The 19,864-nt window shown below is 40.2% G+C and overlaps 1 protein-coding gene across 1 annotated transcript in view; it reads left to right on the top strand.

Moving 5' to 3' along the window:
• ARMC2 (armadillo repeat containing 2) overlaps positions 1–19,864 on the top strand; it is a 104,047-nt gene that overhangs the window by 38,405 nt on the left and 45,778 nt on the right. The window contains exons 7-10 of the mRNA XM_061207723.1: positions 1,078–1,176; positions 5,242–5,417; positions 10,653–10,755; positions 12,428–12,651. Coding sequence (XP_061063706.1) covers positions 1,078–1,176; positions 5,242–5,417; positions 10,653–10,755; positions 12,428–12,651 — 602 coding nt within the window. The remainder of the gene's footprint in view (positions 1–1,077; positions 1,177–5,241; positions 5,418–10,652; positions 10,756–12,427; positions 12,652–19,864) is intronic.

The raw sequence follows: 19,864 nt of genomic DNA, 5'->3' as shown, positions 1-19,864 counted from the left end.
AGTTACCTTCTAGTTTTCCAGTTTGCTTCAGGGCAGAATGGCCCTGAAGAGGTCAAGTGCAAGGGCTATTTAGCTCTATGACCTTGGGCAGGTAACTTAATAACCCTGAGCCCCACTTTCTTCATCTGGAAAATAGTGACAGTTTGGGGACCTCCTCATAGTGTGACAAAAATTAAATACAGGCCTGCTGGATCTAAAGTACACAAGCTGTGGGAGCTATTACTCTTCCACAGCCTGCGTCGTCAGGCAGCATCTCTTCTCAGTGATCTGGTGACATCATACAGCCCGATACACTTCAGACAGTGATGATCTGTTTGTTGGTTTTCTAATCAGGGAGGTGAAATCCATATTGATTGAGTGTCACTAGATGCTAGGCACTGGGCTCAGAGCTTTGCCTATATCCTGTCTTTGAATTCTCATAACCCCGAAGGCAAATATTTTAATCTCTGTTTTGCTGATGAGGCTCAGAAAGGATAAGAAACCAGACCCCTGTCACCCAGTGCATCAGTAATGGAGTTGGGATTTGAACTGAGATCTGCCAGCACCCAGAGCTCGGGCTTCCCACTGCCCCACACAAGCCATGGGCGTGAACAGCACTGGCCTCACGATAACGTGGACATTTTATCTTCTATAGGAAAAATAGTCCCTGCAAGCCTCCCTTTCAGAAAATTTTTCATTAAACATTTTCAAAATCCTTATTCTTTTCATATCGATAGTTTTCTGTTTATTTTATATTACAGAGGGATATGTTTAAGTAAAAAAACAAACAAAAAAACCCAACTCCAATCTCTTTGCCTCACTGACAATAATTTCAACATTTACAAAGCTGAAGACTTTATGCAGTGTCCCAGAGTTTAAAGTTCTGATTTCTTTACATTGTCTTATCTGAGTTTAATTTGGGATGAGTTGATTAGAAGAAATGTAGTTCTAATTAGAATTAGTTGGGCTTGGGGGGCAAAGCGTAATGTAATTCTAGAGTTTGTTAATTATAGGGATGGATAACAAAGTCTCATGGCGGTGCTCCAGTTATAACTCCTTTTTCATGGCTCTTTCTCCTCTTCTGGGTTTCTATTACAGACTCAAAACTCGACTTGCAAGAAAAGGATACAGAAATAGAAGTAGGTGAAGTCTTTTGGAATACAAGGATCGTACCGATTTTGCATGAATTAGAAAAAGGTAAAAAAAAAAAAAAAAAAAAAATTGTTTTAAATTAAAAATATCTGCACTTATTTATATGTTCCTCATTGCCCTGATATTTTCAGCACACTTTGACTATCATTTCTGTGAACATGTTCAAAAACAAATGAAGTCATCTATTTTATTTACCCAGTAGTGTATGTATTAGATATTATCAATACATGTAAACTTAATTTTCAGTGAGTAAAATTATACTTTAAATGCAGCAAAAGAATCTACTTCTGAAATTCCCTTTGGAATATAAATTATCACCTCCTCTTCCCAAGGAAATGCCAGTTTGAACACTCTAGAGTGGCAGTTCATGAAAAACGGTGAAAAATTAAAACAGATTTCAGGCCTCTGAAACTTTGACGAAGTCTCATAGACTGGCATCCTTGGCAGGTGTGCCTGTGGTTTTCTAGATCCAAACGTATACAGTCGGCCCTCCATGGCTGCAGGTTCCACACGCACAGATTCAACCAACTGCAAATGGAATTTTGATCTGTGGTTGTTTGAATTCGAGGATGCAGAACCAGCGGATACGGAGGGCCGACTACACGATGTCATTTTATACAAGGGACTTGAGCATCCACGGATTTTGGTATATGCAGGGGTCCTAGAACCAATCCCCTGTGGATCCTGAGGGAGGACTGTATGTCCTCTTTCCTAAGGTTGAGCATGCGTGTCAGGGAGGCCACTCAGAACAGGAAGTGGTCTGGGATATGCCCAACCCTTACACTCTGGAATGCCCCAGCAAGGAAGGCTCACAACCCATGGGTCTCTGCCAAGGTGACCTATGGAAAGCTTGACCTATGGAATGCCCACCCCCCCATCCCACCTTCTGCCCCCTTGCTGCTCCTCAGGGATTCCACTTCTGAAGTGGAAATGGGCTCCTCTGGAGCTGCAGTCCTGGCCCCAGGGCCAAGCCCAGTGCCTGGCCCACAGTGCACATGAGGCCCTCACTAACAACTGTGGAATGAGTGCTCCTTGGATGAGCGAACCAGCATGGTAGCCACCGGAAGAAGCCCTAGGAGAAGCAGGGTAAATGAGTCCTTCCCACCAACCAACCAGGAAAGTTGTGCAAAAGACCTACTTCCTTAAAGGTTCAAATGACCTCACCCCTCCTGGGCTCTCTGAAGGTGCTTGGCAGTGTTTCTGGTTAATGTGGGAGCTCTGGATGGGGTTTCTGGTCCTGGTGCTGCTAACGAAGCAGATGGCTGGGAATCACCTGATCTCTGTGTGCAGAGGTGCTCTCACCTGCCAGGTGAGGCATAGCTGAGGCTAGAACATCACCAAAGTCCACTGCAGCTCAAAACCCTGAGAATAAGACCATGATGACTTTGTCCCCTCTAGGGTCAATCATTTTCACCCTCATGATAGCCTGGTTAACATTGGGTCCTTTATTTTGGGAGATGTGCCTAAAAACTAATGGGAAGAGCAATCAATCTGGGCAAAGGTTAAAGAAAACATACCAGGAGGAGCACAGTGGGGAGGATAGGGGCAGCACAAAGGCCTGTCTTGGAGAAAGTCTTCAGCTTGAAGGATTTTAAGAGAGTTCTGAGGGCTCTGTCACCACAGGCACTAACAGAGAAAACTTAGCAGGAGTTTGGGATTTGAAATGTGGATGAATCTCCCTTTTTGGGGGGATTATTAAATGCTGAAGGATGACATCTCTTCCACAGACAACTTTAAGAACAGCAAGTGGTGGTAGGACTAGGTTACTTGACCTTTTGAGATCTTTCCTTCCTCCCTTCCTCCTTCCCTCCCTCCCTCCCTCCCTTCTTTCTTTCTTTCTTTTACTTTTTGTTTTGACATAATTTCAGACTTTTAGAAAAGTTGCAAGAATAGTACAAAGAAATCCTGTATGCTCTTCCCCCAGATTCCCAAAATATTAACATTTTACCACATAAGCTTTATCATTCTCTCTCTCCCTGCCTCCCTCTCTCCCTCTTGCTCTCTTTTTCTGTACACACACCCCCCAACACACGCACACATTGTTTTTTTCCCTTTTTTGAACCATTTGAGAACAAGTTGCCATCATGATACCCCATATCCCTAAGTACTCTAGCATGTATTTTTAGAAACAAGGGCATTCTGTTACGTATCTGGAAATTACAAACCTTATTCAGATTTTGCCAGTTATCCTAATGATTTCCTTTATAGAAAGAAAATACAGTTGTTTGTCATGTCTCTTTCATGATCTTGATGTATTTGAGGAGAACAGGCTAATTATTTTATAGACTGCCCCACAAATTGGGTTTGTCTGGTTTTTTCTCACCATTAGATGCTTATTAGGTGTTTGGGGCAGTGTGCAGCATGAGTGGTGCTGTGTCCTTCCCAATGTGTCCTATCAGGAGGCACGTGATGCTGATTTGGTCCTTTACTGGTGATGTGGATTTTGATCACTTGGGGAAGGTGGTGTCTGCCAGGTTTTTCCACTGTAAAATCACTGTTTTTCCCTTTCTAATTAATAGGTATCTTATGGGGAGAAGTTACTTTGAGTCTACCTTTCTTTCTGTTACTCATCAAACTTTCACCCACTAGCTTTAGCCCGTTGAGAATCTTGATAGCTCTTAGATTCAAGCTGTCTTTTGAGGCTACATGGCAGTTACAACAGACCAACTGGTAGAAAGAGGTAATTTGATCAATAGTTTAAAATTTGACCCGGGAGCCTTCCTTTTTAATTTCTGTTAAGCTAAAACAGCTACTCTTAAGTAGAACCCACCAGGCTGAAGAGTTTGTGGAGGGAAGTATTAGAAAAATAACCTTGAAATCTACCCCCTGCCACAGAGTAGCCCTCAGCCTGGACTTGGGGTTTGTGAAGAAACTGCCAGTAACAGAAGAATAAAACAACAAAACAAAACTATTTCTTACAGTAGAGCTCAGGTTTTTCCCTTTATTTAAAGTTAGTCTAAGTCATTTCCCATCAAATCATTTATTTAAGTGCATAACTGAAAGGCATGGAAGGTTACTTAGCTATTGAGGTTTAAAATTTTTTCTTAGATGTTATTGTTGAAAAGAGCTAAAAATGGCCTGAGTCATTTCCTTCTGCAGGCGCACACTTCCTCTATGCGGGCTTTCAAGAGCACTTTATGGTATTTATTTAAGATTGGTTTCCTACTTTTAAATTTTGTGACGGAATCTATCAGAGATAATATTTTTCAACTGAATGCCTTATACCTTGGATCCTTATATTCCCCTCATGTTCTATTTTGTGTGCTACTTTTCTTCCTTGTATGCCTGCTGGTAGGGCTACCACTTTCAAAAATTGCTTTCCTCAGAATTCTAATTATAAAATGAAGTGGTCTAGGTCTCCCCTGTTTCCTAACTAAAGTCTTCTTTTTATTATCCTCTTTGCTAATACCCACCTCCAAATAATGGTGGATGTGGTGACATTTTGAGATTTTGTTCCACTTGCACCTTCCTTTCTCAGATAATGAGCATTATTCTCAGAGGAAAATGTTGATCATCGTTTTTATCAATAGACATATTAGAAAATGAATCTGCATTAAACTATGTTATAGACTGTCAGTACAGTATTTTCACTGCACCATGCACTATCCGTAGAAAGATGTGTCAGACATGGTTCCTACTCACTTAGCATGACATCTATTTGAGGGCATTGGGCATGTAACACAACATGCATATATATGTGAAAAATAACAGTATTTGTTGAATGTTGCATGGTACACCTTTTCTAGAGGAACCAGAAAGTATGGGGCCCTGAGCAGAGCATTGGTGGGTGGCTCATCAGGAATAAAGGAGAGCAGCTGAGATAATGCAGTTCCCCTTCTCAATACACTCTTTGAAAGACTGTGTGTTTTAGATAAGCTAACTGATTAGTAAAGAAGTCAACGTGGTAGGAGATGGAGCAACAAAATGGAAAAAAAAAAAAAATCAGGTAGATGGAAATGATAAGAAACGGAAAAAAAAGAAACATAGTTCAGGAATTTGAAGATGTCTGGGGAAATAATTTTGGGGTTTTACTTACACCATCTGTGTTTGACACACTTGTAAACTTGACCTCAATGAGTAAGTTCTGCTTTGCTCTCTTTGCCCTGACAGAAGAAAACATTGAAACGGTTTGTGCTGCTTGCACACAACTTCATCACGCTTTAGAGGAAGGAAACATGCTTGGAAGTAAATTTAAGAGAAGAAGTATTCTCCTGAAGACCCTATATAAACTAGTTGATGTTGACTCAGACTTGCTGAGCCTTAAACTTGCAAAAATTATTCTAGCAGTAAGTTTTTCTTTCCTCTGGTCTCGTAGACTGTAGCACATAAAAGTTCTGTTTAATGCTTTATTTGTAAATGTTACAAAGAAGATTAGAAATGCAGTGTGTTCGTTTAGAATCTTGAAAAAAAATTAAGGTGGTAAACTGACATCCCAGAATTTTGACCAGAAAGTACCATCTAAGGAACTAAGGCTGAGTACAGATAAAATGTTCAAATAAACGCTTACACATGGACTGTGGCAAGGTTTTAAAAAAAAGTGACAACAGGCAAACACATTCAGAACAGTCGCTCAGGTAACCTGACTGGAGATCAGTATCGGAGAGCAGACTGTGGTTTCTGCCCTATGGTTTCTGCTGGGTGCTTGGTTCTATCACGTGATTTAATAAATAACTTCAGATAACTTGGGCTGTGGTCATAGTGGCCAGGTGCTTTATGAGGCCGCGTGAAACAGAACCAGCTGCTTAGTGGTCATGGGAAGGTGGTCATAGAAGGCTGCTGTGAGGTGTTGGAAGAAAAGGCCAGACACCTTTAATAAAAGTCTGTAGAAGCTCTGTCTCAAACAAAATGATATCATTGTTTGAGTGCAGCCCTTTGTTGTCACAGCCATAAACAGTTGGAACCAAAAGATAAGACACAATTATTATAGACTGCTCTAAGAGAGCCGCTAAAACAAATGAATGAAGCTTTGTTTACCTGGTTTCATAAAAGTAAAAGCTATTAACACCCATAATTCATATAATTTAAAATCTTAAAGTACACAGTGAAGGTAAGTGTTGGCATACTTACTAATAGTTTAGTAAGGGTGCCCACTATTTCTTACTTTGAAGTATTTCATAAAGCAGAATATTCTGACTACATATTCTATGCAGTTTTGTGGAGAAGTACGTTCTTATTTAGCTGCCACCCTAAACTATTCACCCTCTTTGTAAAAACTGTGATATGATACGTGATGCAGAAAGCAACATTTACTTGAAATAATGATTTCAGTAGTCGTTTAATCCCCTCTCATTGATGAAAATGGATCAGTTTTAATGAAACAGAAAGAACATAAACCACAGGGAGGATTTAAAGTCAGAAGTTATAAGTAGAGATGAAAAGATAACTGCACGCTTGCCCAGTTCCTTCTCCAGCCCTGGATTTGGGGCACCTCCTGGCCCAGGAGACCCCAGTGTGAGGCTGGAGGGCTCTACTGGTGTAGCTGCCCTGGGCTGGACCCAAGCAACCAGCTGCCCAGGGACTGCCCTTGTTTTTCATCCTAGACATTGTGCTCTGTACCAAGTAAGTAAATAAATAGAAGAGAGAGAGAAAGGAAGAAGGAAAATGCCATGAATTTGTTAATGCTCTGCAGAGAAAATATCATCTTGGTTATTAAAGGTGCCATTCAAATTAATTATATACATGGCACAATTTAAGTATTTTAGGGCAGAAGGCTGCGATCTGCCAGGCAGTGAACACATTCTGAACGAAACATATGTTTCGATAAAGCCCTCTCCGTGACACTGACCGCCTGGCTGAATCGGGCAAGACCGCTAGGCTACAGTCCAGAGTGCAGAGGTGGGTGGGCTGTCCTTTTTGATTGACTGTAGATGGCGGTCAGGATCAACCAACAAGTCCAACTTCCCATCTGCCACGTGAATCTTCTATAATGCTCCAGGCAAGACATTGCTTCCCTTAGACCTTGGTAATGGGGTTCTATATAAATTTTTTTTAAAGGACATCATAAAAAGCTGTTGAAGAAAAAAAAATATGACAAAAAACTGAAGATAATAGGACTAAAATTTTTTTAAATAACTTCTAATATTTTATCTACCAGTTTAATATTAGAATTCAGACATTTAAAATTATTTATAGTTAAAAAAAAATCAAGTGAGTATAATGTTAGTTCTGATTTCTTGCATTCTTTGGTTAAGTGGGGTTTGCCAGATAGCCATTTTCATCTTAAGCTTTGTATCAAAAAAGTCTTACAAAAATATATCTGCCTATTTTAAGATTTTTTTAGAGTACAAACATATATACAGTGTGAAAGCAACTACATTCAGGAAGGGAAGACAATCTAACATCCTATACAGGAGGAAAAACAGAAAAGAAATACCAGTATGTCAACAGTGACTATATATAGTGGCAGTATTATGAGTGATTTTTAACCTTCCCTTTTCTTTAATTTTCCAAATTTGCTTTAAATAAAATAAACTCCTATGTTTAACATAAAGGTAAACTACCCCACTGCAAGAACCTACTTTGTGCCAGGGAATGAAAGTGAATAAAATAACCCCTGCTCTGCAGGCTGGCCATGTAGCAGGAGAGACAGAGAGTAAACAAAGTGCTAAAGGGGCTGATGAGCACTGTGGGAAAAAAATAAAGCAGAGTAAAGGGAATGGCCTGTGTTGGGGGAAGTGCTGTTTTATATAGGGTAGTCTGTATTCCTTGCATATAATTTAATGTTTTATTGTCTTTTTTGTCTCAAAGTCATAATTTTACAGTTACCAAAAGAGAAGGTATAGGAATTTGCTTTGAATGTAAACTGACCTTATAGCAGGCCTGGAAATGGTGGGGTTTGTTGGGGGTTTTTTAATGAAAACTCTGATACCAGGTGTCCTTTTTTTTTTTTTTTTTCCTTTCCCACTTTTCACTAAAAGTATAAGACTTGGAATGGGGAGTGAGGTTAGTTGTATTCATTCATTTATTCAACAAGTTTCACTAAGTACATAGCAGATGCTACGTTCCACATACAGAAAGAGTAACAAATCATGGTTTTGACCTCAAAGGCTCATAATGTAGTGGAAGATTGCCAACAGATTAAAATATATTCCCAAATATAAAGGGCAATATATATTTCCATTGATACAGATTTTTTTTCTCTCTAGTCAGCTTTTTTTCCCTAGGTTTTTAAACATTTTAAAAATACCTAAACATTAAAAAAAATTTTTTAAGTTTCCATTTCCTTTTTTCATCCTGAGAACAGAAAGAATTTCCATTCTGCCACGTGTGACAGTTTCTGAGCCTTCCGTAACAGAGCTTCTCAGACTTGAATGTACACAGGATCCCCTAGCAAAGTTCTAAAATGCAGATTCTGGTTCAATACGGCTGGTGGGGCCTGAGATTCTGCATTTCTAATACACACCCAGGTGATGCTGAGATGAGATGACGTGGCCTGTCTGAGGAGCAGACTCTTCAGTTGCAAAATGGGAATGACTACAGCTAATTTGCAGGGTTTGCTCTGAGATGTCATGAAAAGTGCCAGAGCAGAGGGGCAGACAGAAGCTGCTCCATGAATAATACCTCCCCCTTTCTCTCCAGCTCAGGGCTGACCACGTTCACCTTGGTATTTCCTACGGCAAACAGCACAGTGCCTGGTACACAATAGGAGCTCAATAATATTTGTGGATCAAACACAGAATGAATCTTTTAAAAATATGTCTGACAAATTCCATTATCTTTTTTTTTTTACTAGCTGAAAACTCATTAATAAACAATATTGAGGGCTTCCCTGGTGGCGCAGTGGTTGGGAATCTGCCTGCCAATGCAGGGAACACGGGTTTGAGCCCTGGTCTGGGAAGATCCCACATGCCGCAGAGCAACTAAGCCCGTGCACCACAACTACTGAGCCTGCGCTCTAGAGCCCACGAGCCACAACTACTGAAGCCCGCGTGCCACAACTACTGAAGCCCGCATGCCTAGAGCCCATGCTCTGCTACAAGAGAAGCCACCACAATGAGAAGCCCGCGCACCGCAATGAAGGGTAGCCCCCGTTCACTGCAACTAGAGGAAGCCTGCGCGCAGCAATGAAGACCCAACACAGCCCTAAATAAATAAATAAATAAATAAATAAATAAATAAAATTAAAAAAATAAGTAAACAGTATTGAAGATAATTTTAAGGATACTTTTTTTCTAAAGGAATTTTTTCTTTTTTTTAGATTAATTATTTATTTTTGGCTGCGTTGGGTCTTCGATGCTGCGCGCGGGCTTTCCCTACTTGCGGCGAGCAGGGGCTACTCTTCATTGCGGTGTGCGGGCTTCTCATTGTGGTGGCTTCTCTTGTTGTGGAGCACGGGCTCTAGGCACGTGGGCTCAGTAGTTGTGGCTCTAGAGTGCAGGCTCAGTAGTTATGACGCACGGGCTTAGTTGCTCCGCAGTATGTGGGATCTTCCCAGAGCAGGGCTCGAACCTGTGTCCCCTGCATTGGCAGGCTTATTCTTAACCACTGTGCCACCAGGGAAGACCCTTTTTTTTAAGGATTCTTTTTAATGATAAAATAATGACCTATATGCCATCCTTTTCACACAGATATATTTATTTGTTCGGATGACCTCATTCCTACAAATATATTCTACACGCTTGCAATGCGGGCACATAGTATTTCCATCTTACAGTAGGTTATGTCTTTCTATGCATGGTGTTCACTGTTATACTTTTGTGACTGCTTAATATGAATAGGATTGATGTTCCACAATTTATTAAACTATTCGCAAATGTTGGGCATTTAGGATTTTTAATTTTAATTTTTACTAATTTACATAAATATGCAGCTAATTTATACCATTTGATTCAGTCCTCCTCTACTGTGTTTTTTTTAAAAACAGTATACTTCCTTATTGCTTAATTTACTTGAATATTTTTCTGTGATTTAGAAGGTAATTTTAACCTTTGAATGTTACTTGCGATTTTCTCAAAGCATTCCAGAAATAGGCTTAAATATTGTAATAAATACATATGTATTATCTAATCAAAGAATATTACTTTTTCATTTTATTTTATACAAATGATAAATGTAATTGTACTTTTCCCCTTTCTTTTCTTTCCTTCACCTCCATGATGTATTCTTTTCTAGGTTAGTTTAATCTGAAATTTTAGTATCCATCTTCCTTTACTTTTGTGGAAAGCAATTACTCCATTTAATTAAATTTATCAACATCAGCCCCCCCCCCTTTTCCTCATATATTATTTAAAAAGTAATAATGTCACATATAAGCATGAGACTTTATGAAGTAAGAAATAAAGGCTTATCATTAAAATGTGCTTACTCTAAATATCACTTATATTGTATTTACTATAAGTGAGTTAATTAGATACCATAGTTGGCAAATACGTGGCCAAAACTTTTGAAAGTTGATTTCCTTAGAACTTTTATTTATGTTTTAAAAATTCTCTTGCTGCACTTTTTAACTTAGATGTTTATGTTTAAAAATTATGGCATATCTTTATTTCCCTGCAGTGGAAATGTGATTTCTTTCTCTGCAGCTTAAAGTGAGTGGAAAGAATCTTCTTAGTGTCTGCAAGCTTATATTTAAAATTAGCAGGAGTGAGAAGAATGATTCTCTGATTAAAAATGATGGCATTCTGGGTGAGTATTATTCAGCACTACCATTGAGCAAATGTTGTACTTGAGTATGAATGAAAAGTTTGGAGAGCAAAGTTATAATTAATGATAGCTGGAATATTTCATTTTCTCATAATATGCAGAAGTTAGGTGATGCCTGTTTTTTCTCTGTCCTCTATGTTTTCCGTGTTTCATTTAATGTATCCTTTGGAACCTAGGAGGATAGCCTGCTATTTTTTTTTTTTTAATGCCTGTAGTAATAATATATAATCTATAAAGTGGTTCCTATTTAAAAATTCATTTCCTGGTCTTGGTTTTACCACTAGAAAAAATACATTTAATAGTGTTTGACATAATTGAAATGTTTGATCTTTTGATATAGTAGGAATGATTAAAACTGGGAAAACATCTATAACTGTTGTATAAAATTGACATCACAGTGTGTCAAATGTGTTTCAAATATGTAGGTAGAGAAATTGTAATACATTCTAATTATCTAGCTAATAATGTGTAATTCTTTATATACCCTTAAATAATTAAGATGCTTAAATAGTTACCTAAACAGAAATCTTTTATGAATTAGTATTGTTGATCTAAGGGAAGGCAGCAACATGGAAAAGACTTTAAGTCCTCTTTTTGCAACATAGGATAAATGGTCTTCTTCTTTTTTTTTTTTTTTTTTTAATGCCAGCAGACAGGGACAAAGCCAGTACTGAAAGAAATTTCTAACACTGAATCAGCTCATTGAGAGTAACAGACTAAAAACAAAGAAAGGTTCTAACAGATGATCACATTGACATTAATAAAAATTAATCTGAGATAGGCATGTTTAACTTTATCAGAGCTGCCTGGATTAATCCTAAAACCTAGTACTTGTATGTTATTTGGATGGATGTTCTTTAAGTTGTCTTGGGAAAGGGTGGATGCTATATTCGAAGCACCCCTTTCTACTGTTGAGATACTTTTAAAAGTTCCTATCTTGATTAACTTTCCAGTCACACAGCAACCAGTATATTCTTAAAGGTTTATTGAAATTTAACTCTTAAATTGCTTTATTAGTTATTCTATAATAACTCAAACTGTTTGTAACCAAAAATAAAGTTTGGCAAATATATATATATTTTTAAATTTTATTTATTTATTTATTTATTTATTTATGGCTGTGTTGGGTCTTCGTTTCTGTGCGAGGGCTTTCTCTAGTTGCGGCAAGTGGGGGCCACTCTTCATCGCGGTGCGCGGGCCTCTCATTATCGTGGCCTCTCTTGTTGCGGAGCACAGGCTCCAGACGCACAGGCTCAGCAATTGTGGCTCACGGGCCTAGTCGCTCCGCGGCATGTGGGATCTTCCCAGACCAGGGCTTGAACCCGTGTCCCCTGCATTGGCAGGCAGATTCTCAACCACTGCGAAGTTTGGCAAATATTAATAAGAGGCAAGGAATGGCACTCAGTTAAAAGAACACTTTCTTATTTACATATAATAATCCCATCTTTTTGCAGTCATTACTGTTACAGAGATTTGTCTCAGCTAAAAGTAAGCTTTCCTCTTTATGCCATATGAGTAACTCTTCACAAGCATTTGAATGTAGGTTCTGGCTAACATTTTACAAATCGTGTTTGATGTTCACATACAAGTGCTTTAATATCTCTCTTTCCAGCTGTTCTACTCATCTATTTGTAATAATTCATCTTTTTGACAGAATCATTATTGGAGGTCCTGAGAAGTGAAGAGCTGCAAGCTAACACCGAAGCTTTCTTATACTGCATGGGGGTGATCAAATTCATTTCTGGAAATCCAGGATTTCTTCATGAAATGATTGGCAAAGGTGCTGTTGAAATATTGATGAATTTGATGACGCAAATAAATGAGAACACCAAGAAATCTGGTACATGTTTGCCTAATTCAGGCCACTTGTTAGTCCAAGTAAGTATTTTACTTTAAAGAGTTAGACGTGTAAAGTTAGTCTTCATGTTGTCTAATACCGCTTACCTGCCAGTGGGTGTAACAGGAAACAGGTGGGCTGTTATCTGTAGCCAGGTGAGGGTGCCCGGCCTCGGGGATCAGGGTGGCAGCCCTAGCCACACCTCTGCCCCGTGTGTGCCCGTTTCCTCTGGAAAGGCTATTCCATGGCTTTTCACGGAGCAGGTCTCCAGCATGTAGACATCTATTTCCACTACCCTGCGGAGAAAGCAGGCCTGGAAGAATGAAAAATTAGCACCTCTTCAAAACAATTGCATGTTATAATCAGAATTTTAATAGGCAGAGTGTTAACTTTCAGAGTTTAAGACAGGTCTAGCCTGGAGATTGTTCATGATTTTTGGTAGCTTATATCATAAATATTGTATCTACAATAAAGAAAACAGAATTTAATGACACCAAGGGGACAGTTGTTGAGGGCGTGTGTAGACGGCGGTAGCAAAACCAGATACATTTAGTATGACCAGGGCAGGAAGAAAAAATGTGTTATGTGTTAGAGTTTCATTACTTCTTTTGTGGCAGATTAAATTTCATAGTTGAATTATTTTCATTGGAGCTGCTTCAGTTCTCGTATTCTACTTTAGAAGAGATTTTACTCTTTAATAGCATTTGTATATCAGATAATAGCATCTTTGGTGTAATAATTGATGAGATTTGAAATGTGCTTGTCAATTAATGGGGCTTGATCAAGGACTGCGTGCTCGAAGCCTTGGGGAAAGTGTGTTAAAAATTAGATTTAGGCCATGCCTTAAAGATGCTTAAAGTGTATATGATAATTATTAATTTTGGACTTTGTGGTCTGTCTGCATTTCGAAAAAGACTCTGAAAACCTCCTTTAGTTATGAGTGATTCAGAATTCTACTGGATGTGCTATCTTTTGGCTAGGGAGACTTAAGAAACATTATTTTCATGCTGACAGTGTTATGGAGTTATTCAAATTTTTCCCTCAATGAAAATAGTTATTTGGGTTATATAATTATTATGTTTCTTGTTAAAATGCAAAAAAAAAAATAGTATGAGGAAGAGTATAAAAATCACCTGAATTATTTTCACCCTTAGATAATCCACCTCCAACGTTTTAGTAACCATTCTTCCATGCATTTTACATGCATATATATTATATATACTTACATATGTATAATTTTATATAATTCTTGCTTTTTATCATGAACTTCCTCTTTCTAATAGTTGTTTTTGCTTGTTTTCCGTCACCCTCTTTTCCTCCTTGTTTCTCCTCCTGGTTCTCCCTGTTAGCCAATATTGTTCACACAGATGTGCTCAGCACCTTTTAATACACTCATAGGTTTTCTTTTTTTTTTTTTTTAATACATTTATTTTTATTTATTTATTTTTGGCTCTGTTGGGTCTTCATTGCTGTGTGCGGGGTTTCTCTAGTTGTGGTGAGCGGGGGCTACTCTTCGCTGTGGTGCGCGGGCTTCTCATTGAGGTGGTTCCTCTTGTTGCGGATCACGTGGTCTAGGTACGCGGGCTTCAGTAGTTGTGGCGCACGGGCTTAGTTGCTCCGCAGCATGTGGGATCTTCCCGGACCAGGGCTCAAACCCATGTCACTTGCATTGGCAGGCAGATTCTTAACCACTGTGCCACCAGGGAAACCCCACTAATAGGTTTTCAAAAATGGAATATTCTGTGCACTTCTCTTTTCTCATTTAACAATACATAGTAAAAAACTCTATAGACTTATTCTTTTTATTGGCAGCATAATATTCTGTGATGAAGATGTACCTCAAATTCTCAACCATTCTTCCATTGAGATACTCTGCTTTTAATTTTTACGTAAAAGCTTTTAGAATTCTTGTCTTGTTTTAAAAAGCTCTTTCATATATATATAGTTGTCCCTCAGCATCCATGGGGGACCTGCCCCAGATACTAAAGTCCACAGATGCTCAGGTCCCATACTTGGTCCTCTGTATCCATGGATACAGTACACCGTCCGTGGTTAGTTGAATCTGTAGATGCGGAACCTACAGATAGGAGTGCTGACTGGATATATGTATATGCATTTATATATTTATACATAATTTATAAATTTAAAAATAAAAACAAATATATAAATGTATTTGTATAGAATAAAAATATATAATTAAATCAGTTGGTATAAAGGAGAATTGAGTATTATTGTGACCAAAAATACATCAAATCCAGAGCTAGAACCTCTGGTATGCCAGTAAATACAGTGCACTTCTCCCTGCGCTCCTCTCCTTTCCCTCTTCCCTTGCTTTGGCCTCCTCAAACGCAAACTGACTCAGTGGGTCAGATGCCCCTTTCTTGTCCCGACGTCCTTGCGTCCCTCTAGGATGTGGGGGAAAGGGCACTGTAGTAACTCCCTCCTCGCTGCCCACCACCACTCACCGGGCACTGTCATCATCTCCAAAGCCTTCCTCTGAACCTGCCTGGGATCTGGCTGGGGCGGGGCTTACACAGCCCGAGGCCTCTCTCAGGAGCGCAGTCAGCAGCCCACATCCCCGTCCAGCAGGAGAAAGGGGCCCATTATTGCCTCCACCTGAGAATGTGCTCCTGCTGTGGTCACCAAGAGCCATTTGTGTCAACTGTACACTGTCACTATGTGTGTGTATGTTTACAAATTTGGGGGAAGGGAGATATTGTTTTAGGCTATTTCATTTGCAGAATCCCCTGAACTGGACATTCCCTTGTGTTTAATTAAAACAAAGAAAAACTGTTTTGTATCATCCGAATGATAAAAATGTAAGCAATTTGACTTCACTATAAGAACAGATGAAAATCTCTACTCTTGCGAATGTGTCGCACTGACTGGCTTTTTACCAGCTCGCTCACGTGCACATTCACCCAAACAGATCTGGCCATGGGCAGAATTGTTCAATTACACCAGCCTTGAGAACCGGTAACTCTAGCTCAAGGCATTTTTTAAAAGCAACTTTGTTCAGTTGAAAAAATAAATAAATGACTTGCGGCTGTACTAATAGAATAATGTCTGTAAGCCAGAGAGAACACGGCAAGGCAAAAAGATAAAGGCAGGACTTCCTCTCCTTTATGACTTTCACTGCTGTAAAACTTTGTGCATTCTACCATCCGGCCCAGTGCTAGAGTCGTCCTGTCTCCCTAAAGCAGCCCTGTTGGAGGCCATTGAATGAGTAGAAGGCGTCTGAAGCTGGGTCCTGCAGGTTGTGTAGGATTTGGGAAACTGTCACCGAGGAAAAGGGATACGGTGTGTTTGGGGGCTGCTGAAAAGGTAGGTCTGTCCAGAGCAGAGAGTTCCGTGGGGGAGGCGTGAGAGGTGAGATTCAGAGGCTACAGTCATGGGCCTCGAATACCAGGCTGCAGAGTGCAGACTTGGAGTAACACAGAGCAGCTGGAGGTCAGTGCAAGGGGAGGAGGAGATGAGATCAGAGAGGCAGACAGGTGGGCATGCGCAAGATATTAAACTGATAAAGGCCAAAAAGCTGAAATGTGACAGGAGGAGAGTGTGTCAGTGGTACGGACGGATTGGAGGGTTAAGATCTCACACACAGCAGCCCCAATTAAGAGGTGTTGCTGCAGTTATTAGATTTTAGACTGATTATAATGGAGCTAAAGGATCGAGATCAAGGAATGGGCACGAAAGAAAAAAAAGGCTCCTCCACAGCATAGGGGCCAGTGATGCTTAGAGGAAAAAATACTGAAGTGTTGAGATTTTTGAAAGTTTCCTTTGCATTGTTTCTTACATATATGTATTTGTGTACACATACATGTATGTTTATCACTGCACCGCTGACATCAAGAGACGTTGATTTCACAAGTGTTTGTGCAGTGGCTGCTCTGTGCCAGGCGTGCTTTGGGTGGTTAGTAAGGCAGTGGAGGGCAAGAGAGCTGCCAGTAGGGGCCTACTTTTTGATGATCCCCATGTCCAGATAATAGTATTCTGATGCCTTATTCTTTTACAAAACCCTGGTACTTCCACGAGTTCAGTTCTACCTGTCAGATGCTTAATAGCATTTTGAGAAGGTTGAGAGGATGATCACTGATGCTCAGAGGGACCAGCACCACTTTCCACTAAGTGGAAGTGTTAATATTCCCAGTCTGGCAAAACTGGAGACAGGAGTTTGTCTGCAAAATCATTAGCGTAAAGAAGGTTAATCTGTGCATGATCACTAAATTCCAGAATGTTAGGCTTTTGGGAGAGCTCCTTGAAACCTGGAAAAAGAGAAATACAGACCAGCTAAAAGGCTAGGCCCCCTAGATTCCAGCATTAAATTGCATCACCTAAGGAGGTGACACAGATGAAATAGGGGTTTGTCAATATTAATCTTGGTGGATTATCAGGAGGTGTTAGGGTTCATTTCTGACTTGTAAGGGCCAACAATTGGGAAGGGATAATACAGGAACTGAGGAAAATTCCTGGAGTCACCTCCATCAGAAAGTCTGTTGTGGTTTCCATCGTGCCCCCTTTCTGGGGACTGGAGAAGAGTCTTTGTATGCATCACAGTCACAAACAAGCCCCAATTCACCTGGTGTCTCATTTGTCCTCTTGTGTCTTGAGGACACTATGTACAAAGCTGCTTTACTGTAATTGAAGAAAATCTCAAGGTACTCACATTTACAGTTAGGTAATTTGTACATATATAACGTAACTATTAAACTCAGGTTGATTTAAACTAATGTTCCTATTTTTATGGATTCCTTTGTATTTCCAGCCTTTTCTTCTTTACAGCCTGACCCACTTGATTTTGAGTTCAATTCTTAGAGAAATGTATTCTTTCCCTGCTTTAGATTTAACGTTTTTGAAGTTAGAACTGTCTGGCACCCCTCAGATAACATGGTTTCTTTCCTTTGTCTTACACCTGGTTTCTCTTCTCTGACCTCTAAACCTGCCACCCAGAGGGTCAAGTCCTAATCTTTCACCCTTCTTGCTCAGTACCGCTCCACTATCCAATTCTTCCTTTTTCTAAGCGGAAGTTTCTCAGGAAGGTCGGTCCTCCCACCCCTTGGCAGTCCCTCTCCTCCACTTTGGCTCTAGAGTGTGGGGAAAAGGAGAGTGAATTAAACAGAGATTTGACCCTGGGTAGCTCAGAAAATGATAATGTTATTGTCAGAAATTAGAGGGTTATGTAAGGGAACTGATTTGGCGAGAGGAGGGAGGGAAATGATATAATTTGCCCTCGTGTAAAACCTTAAGGTGCCAGCAGAACAGCCAAGTGGGACTGTCTGGTAGGAAACTGGAGAGAAGAACCCATGCTTAGCAGAGAAAGTAAAGCCAAAAAAGCAGACTTAGCGTCATCTACATGGAGTTGACCGTTGAAGTCGAGAAAGACAATGATACTACTCAAGGGGAGAGTAGAGAGAGAGAGTGGGCCTAGAGGAGGGCTGAGGACAGATGCCATAAAATGACCAAATTTGTGGAATAGGCAGAGACAAGAGAAGTGACCAGAAAATTCAGAAAGGACAGTGTGGAAGAGGGTAGAGATTTTAAGAGCAAGGATTGGTCAGCTTTGGCAAGTGCTACGGCGAGCACACGGGGGAAGAGGAATTCCGCTACTGTGTTGGGGGGCGATTTGAGTGGGCAAGTGGGGTCGTGTCCTGTTGCAGGGGGTCTGTCCACACTCTCTTTAAATCTTAAATGATATGTTTTGATATAGTTGGGTTTTTGTTTTTTAATTTCTAAGCCCTAGAGTAAACTCCCCGCTTTGGCTGATGCGAGTTCGCTCCTGTATTGTGTATTCCGCGTCCCCAGCACGCGGTACCGTCGTCTTCTGGAGCCCTGATGGTCCCTCTGGCTTTGTGCCCGGCGGGGACAGGGCTCAGTGCTGCCTCATGGACTAGGGACGGGAGCACAGGCCTGAGCTGGCGGTTCAGCTCTGACATCCTGTGAGCCTCGCCCTCCTCATCTCCCAGTGACTGGCCGTGCCTGGGGTAGAGGGTAGTCAGGAGAGTTAAACAAGATGATCTATTGAAGCACCTATAACAGGACATGGCACGTAGATGGCACTCAGCAGAAATTTGTTAAACAAAGTGAGATCAGAATCACCAAAACTTGAAGCTTCAAAGAGCAGTTATTTCTGATAAGAAAAAAATAATCACAACAATTAAGATGACAGAGTTAAAGATGGATTTCATCTTTGTGTATTTTTTGTGTGTGTGGCTTTCCTTTTTATCTTTTATTTTGAACTCAATATAGGTTCACAAGATGTTGCAAAAATAGTAGAGGGGTCCTATTTACCCAATCACCCTGCTTCTCCCAATGATGACATCTTACATAACTGTAGGACATTATTAAAAGGGGGAAACTGATATGGGTACGATACAATTAACTATTTTACTTATTTGCATATTATTTTTGAGATTAGGTGAATCTCTTTTTTTGCCACAGTCTTCAGTTTGGTTTTTAGGCTTGCTAATTTTTTAATGATGTATTTGTTCGTGGGAAGGGGAGCTATTTCTACTTATGAGGTTTCCTTCCTATAAAGGAATACCCAGTAGTGTAACTGACCACTCAGTCATCCAACTGGCATGAGAGAGTGGGCAGTCAGAGCCTACTCTTCCCTTTCCTGGGAAAGGGCTACCTATAGGCAACTCGTGTTCAACTTTGACTCTCCACGGATGGCATACCTGAAGATCTGGGGGGAGTCAGAGATCCCAAACATGTAATGCCTTGGGCTTTGAATTAGAAATAAGAGAGAGACTAAGGCAGATGGGGAAGAAAGTTGAAGGATGTAGTTTATAGCTGAGGTCGGTGTGCTTTCTAATCCGGAACCCCTGAATCAGATTTGCCCACCCAGTCACAGGCCGTGCCTGCCCCAGGAGGAGCAGAGGAGAACACCTGTGCTTACCAAGCAGGAAGTGAGGGGTGGAGAGTGACCAGGAGATTATGCTAAGAAATGTCACCTCACAAGGAAGGAACATCAGGTGTGGGAAGTAAGTATTCCTATGCCACCTGCTTCTGGGGAGAGCCATTTGCTTTTCAATTGCTGTCATATCTGCTCAGTCTCATCTCTTCCCTGTAGACATATTAGTTGTGGCAATAAAGAAATGTTACTAACTTTAACATGTAATTCTGAAAATCAGTGTTATTACTCTGTAGTTCTTAAAGCATTATCTTTTTCAGACTCATTTTCCTTATTTTACTGCTCTGGCATTCTATATAGTTTAGATGACATTCAAATTTCAGCTGTATTGATACATATAA

This window comes from Eubalaena glacialis, chromosome 12 (genome assembly GCF_028564815.1).
Source record: "Eubalaena glacialis isolate mEubGla1 chromosome 12, mEubGla1.1.hap2.+ XY, whole genome shotgun sequence".
Classification (NCBI taxonomy): Eukaryota; Metazoa; Chordata; class Mammalia; order Artiodactyla; family Balaenidae; genus Eubalaena; species Eubalaena glacialis.
Note: the sequence above shows the minus strand (reverse complement) of the source record. Positions and strands in the feature narration are given on the sequence as shown.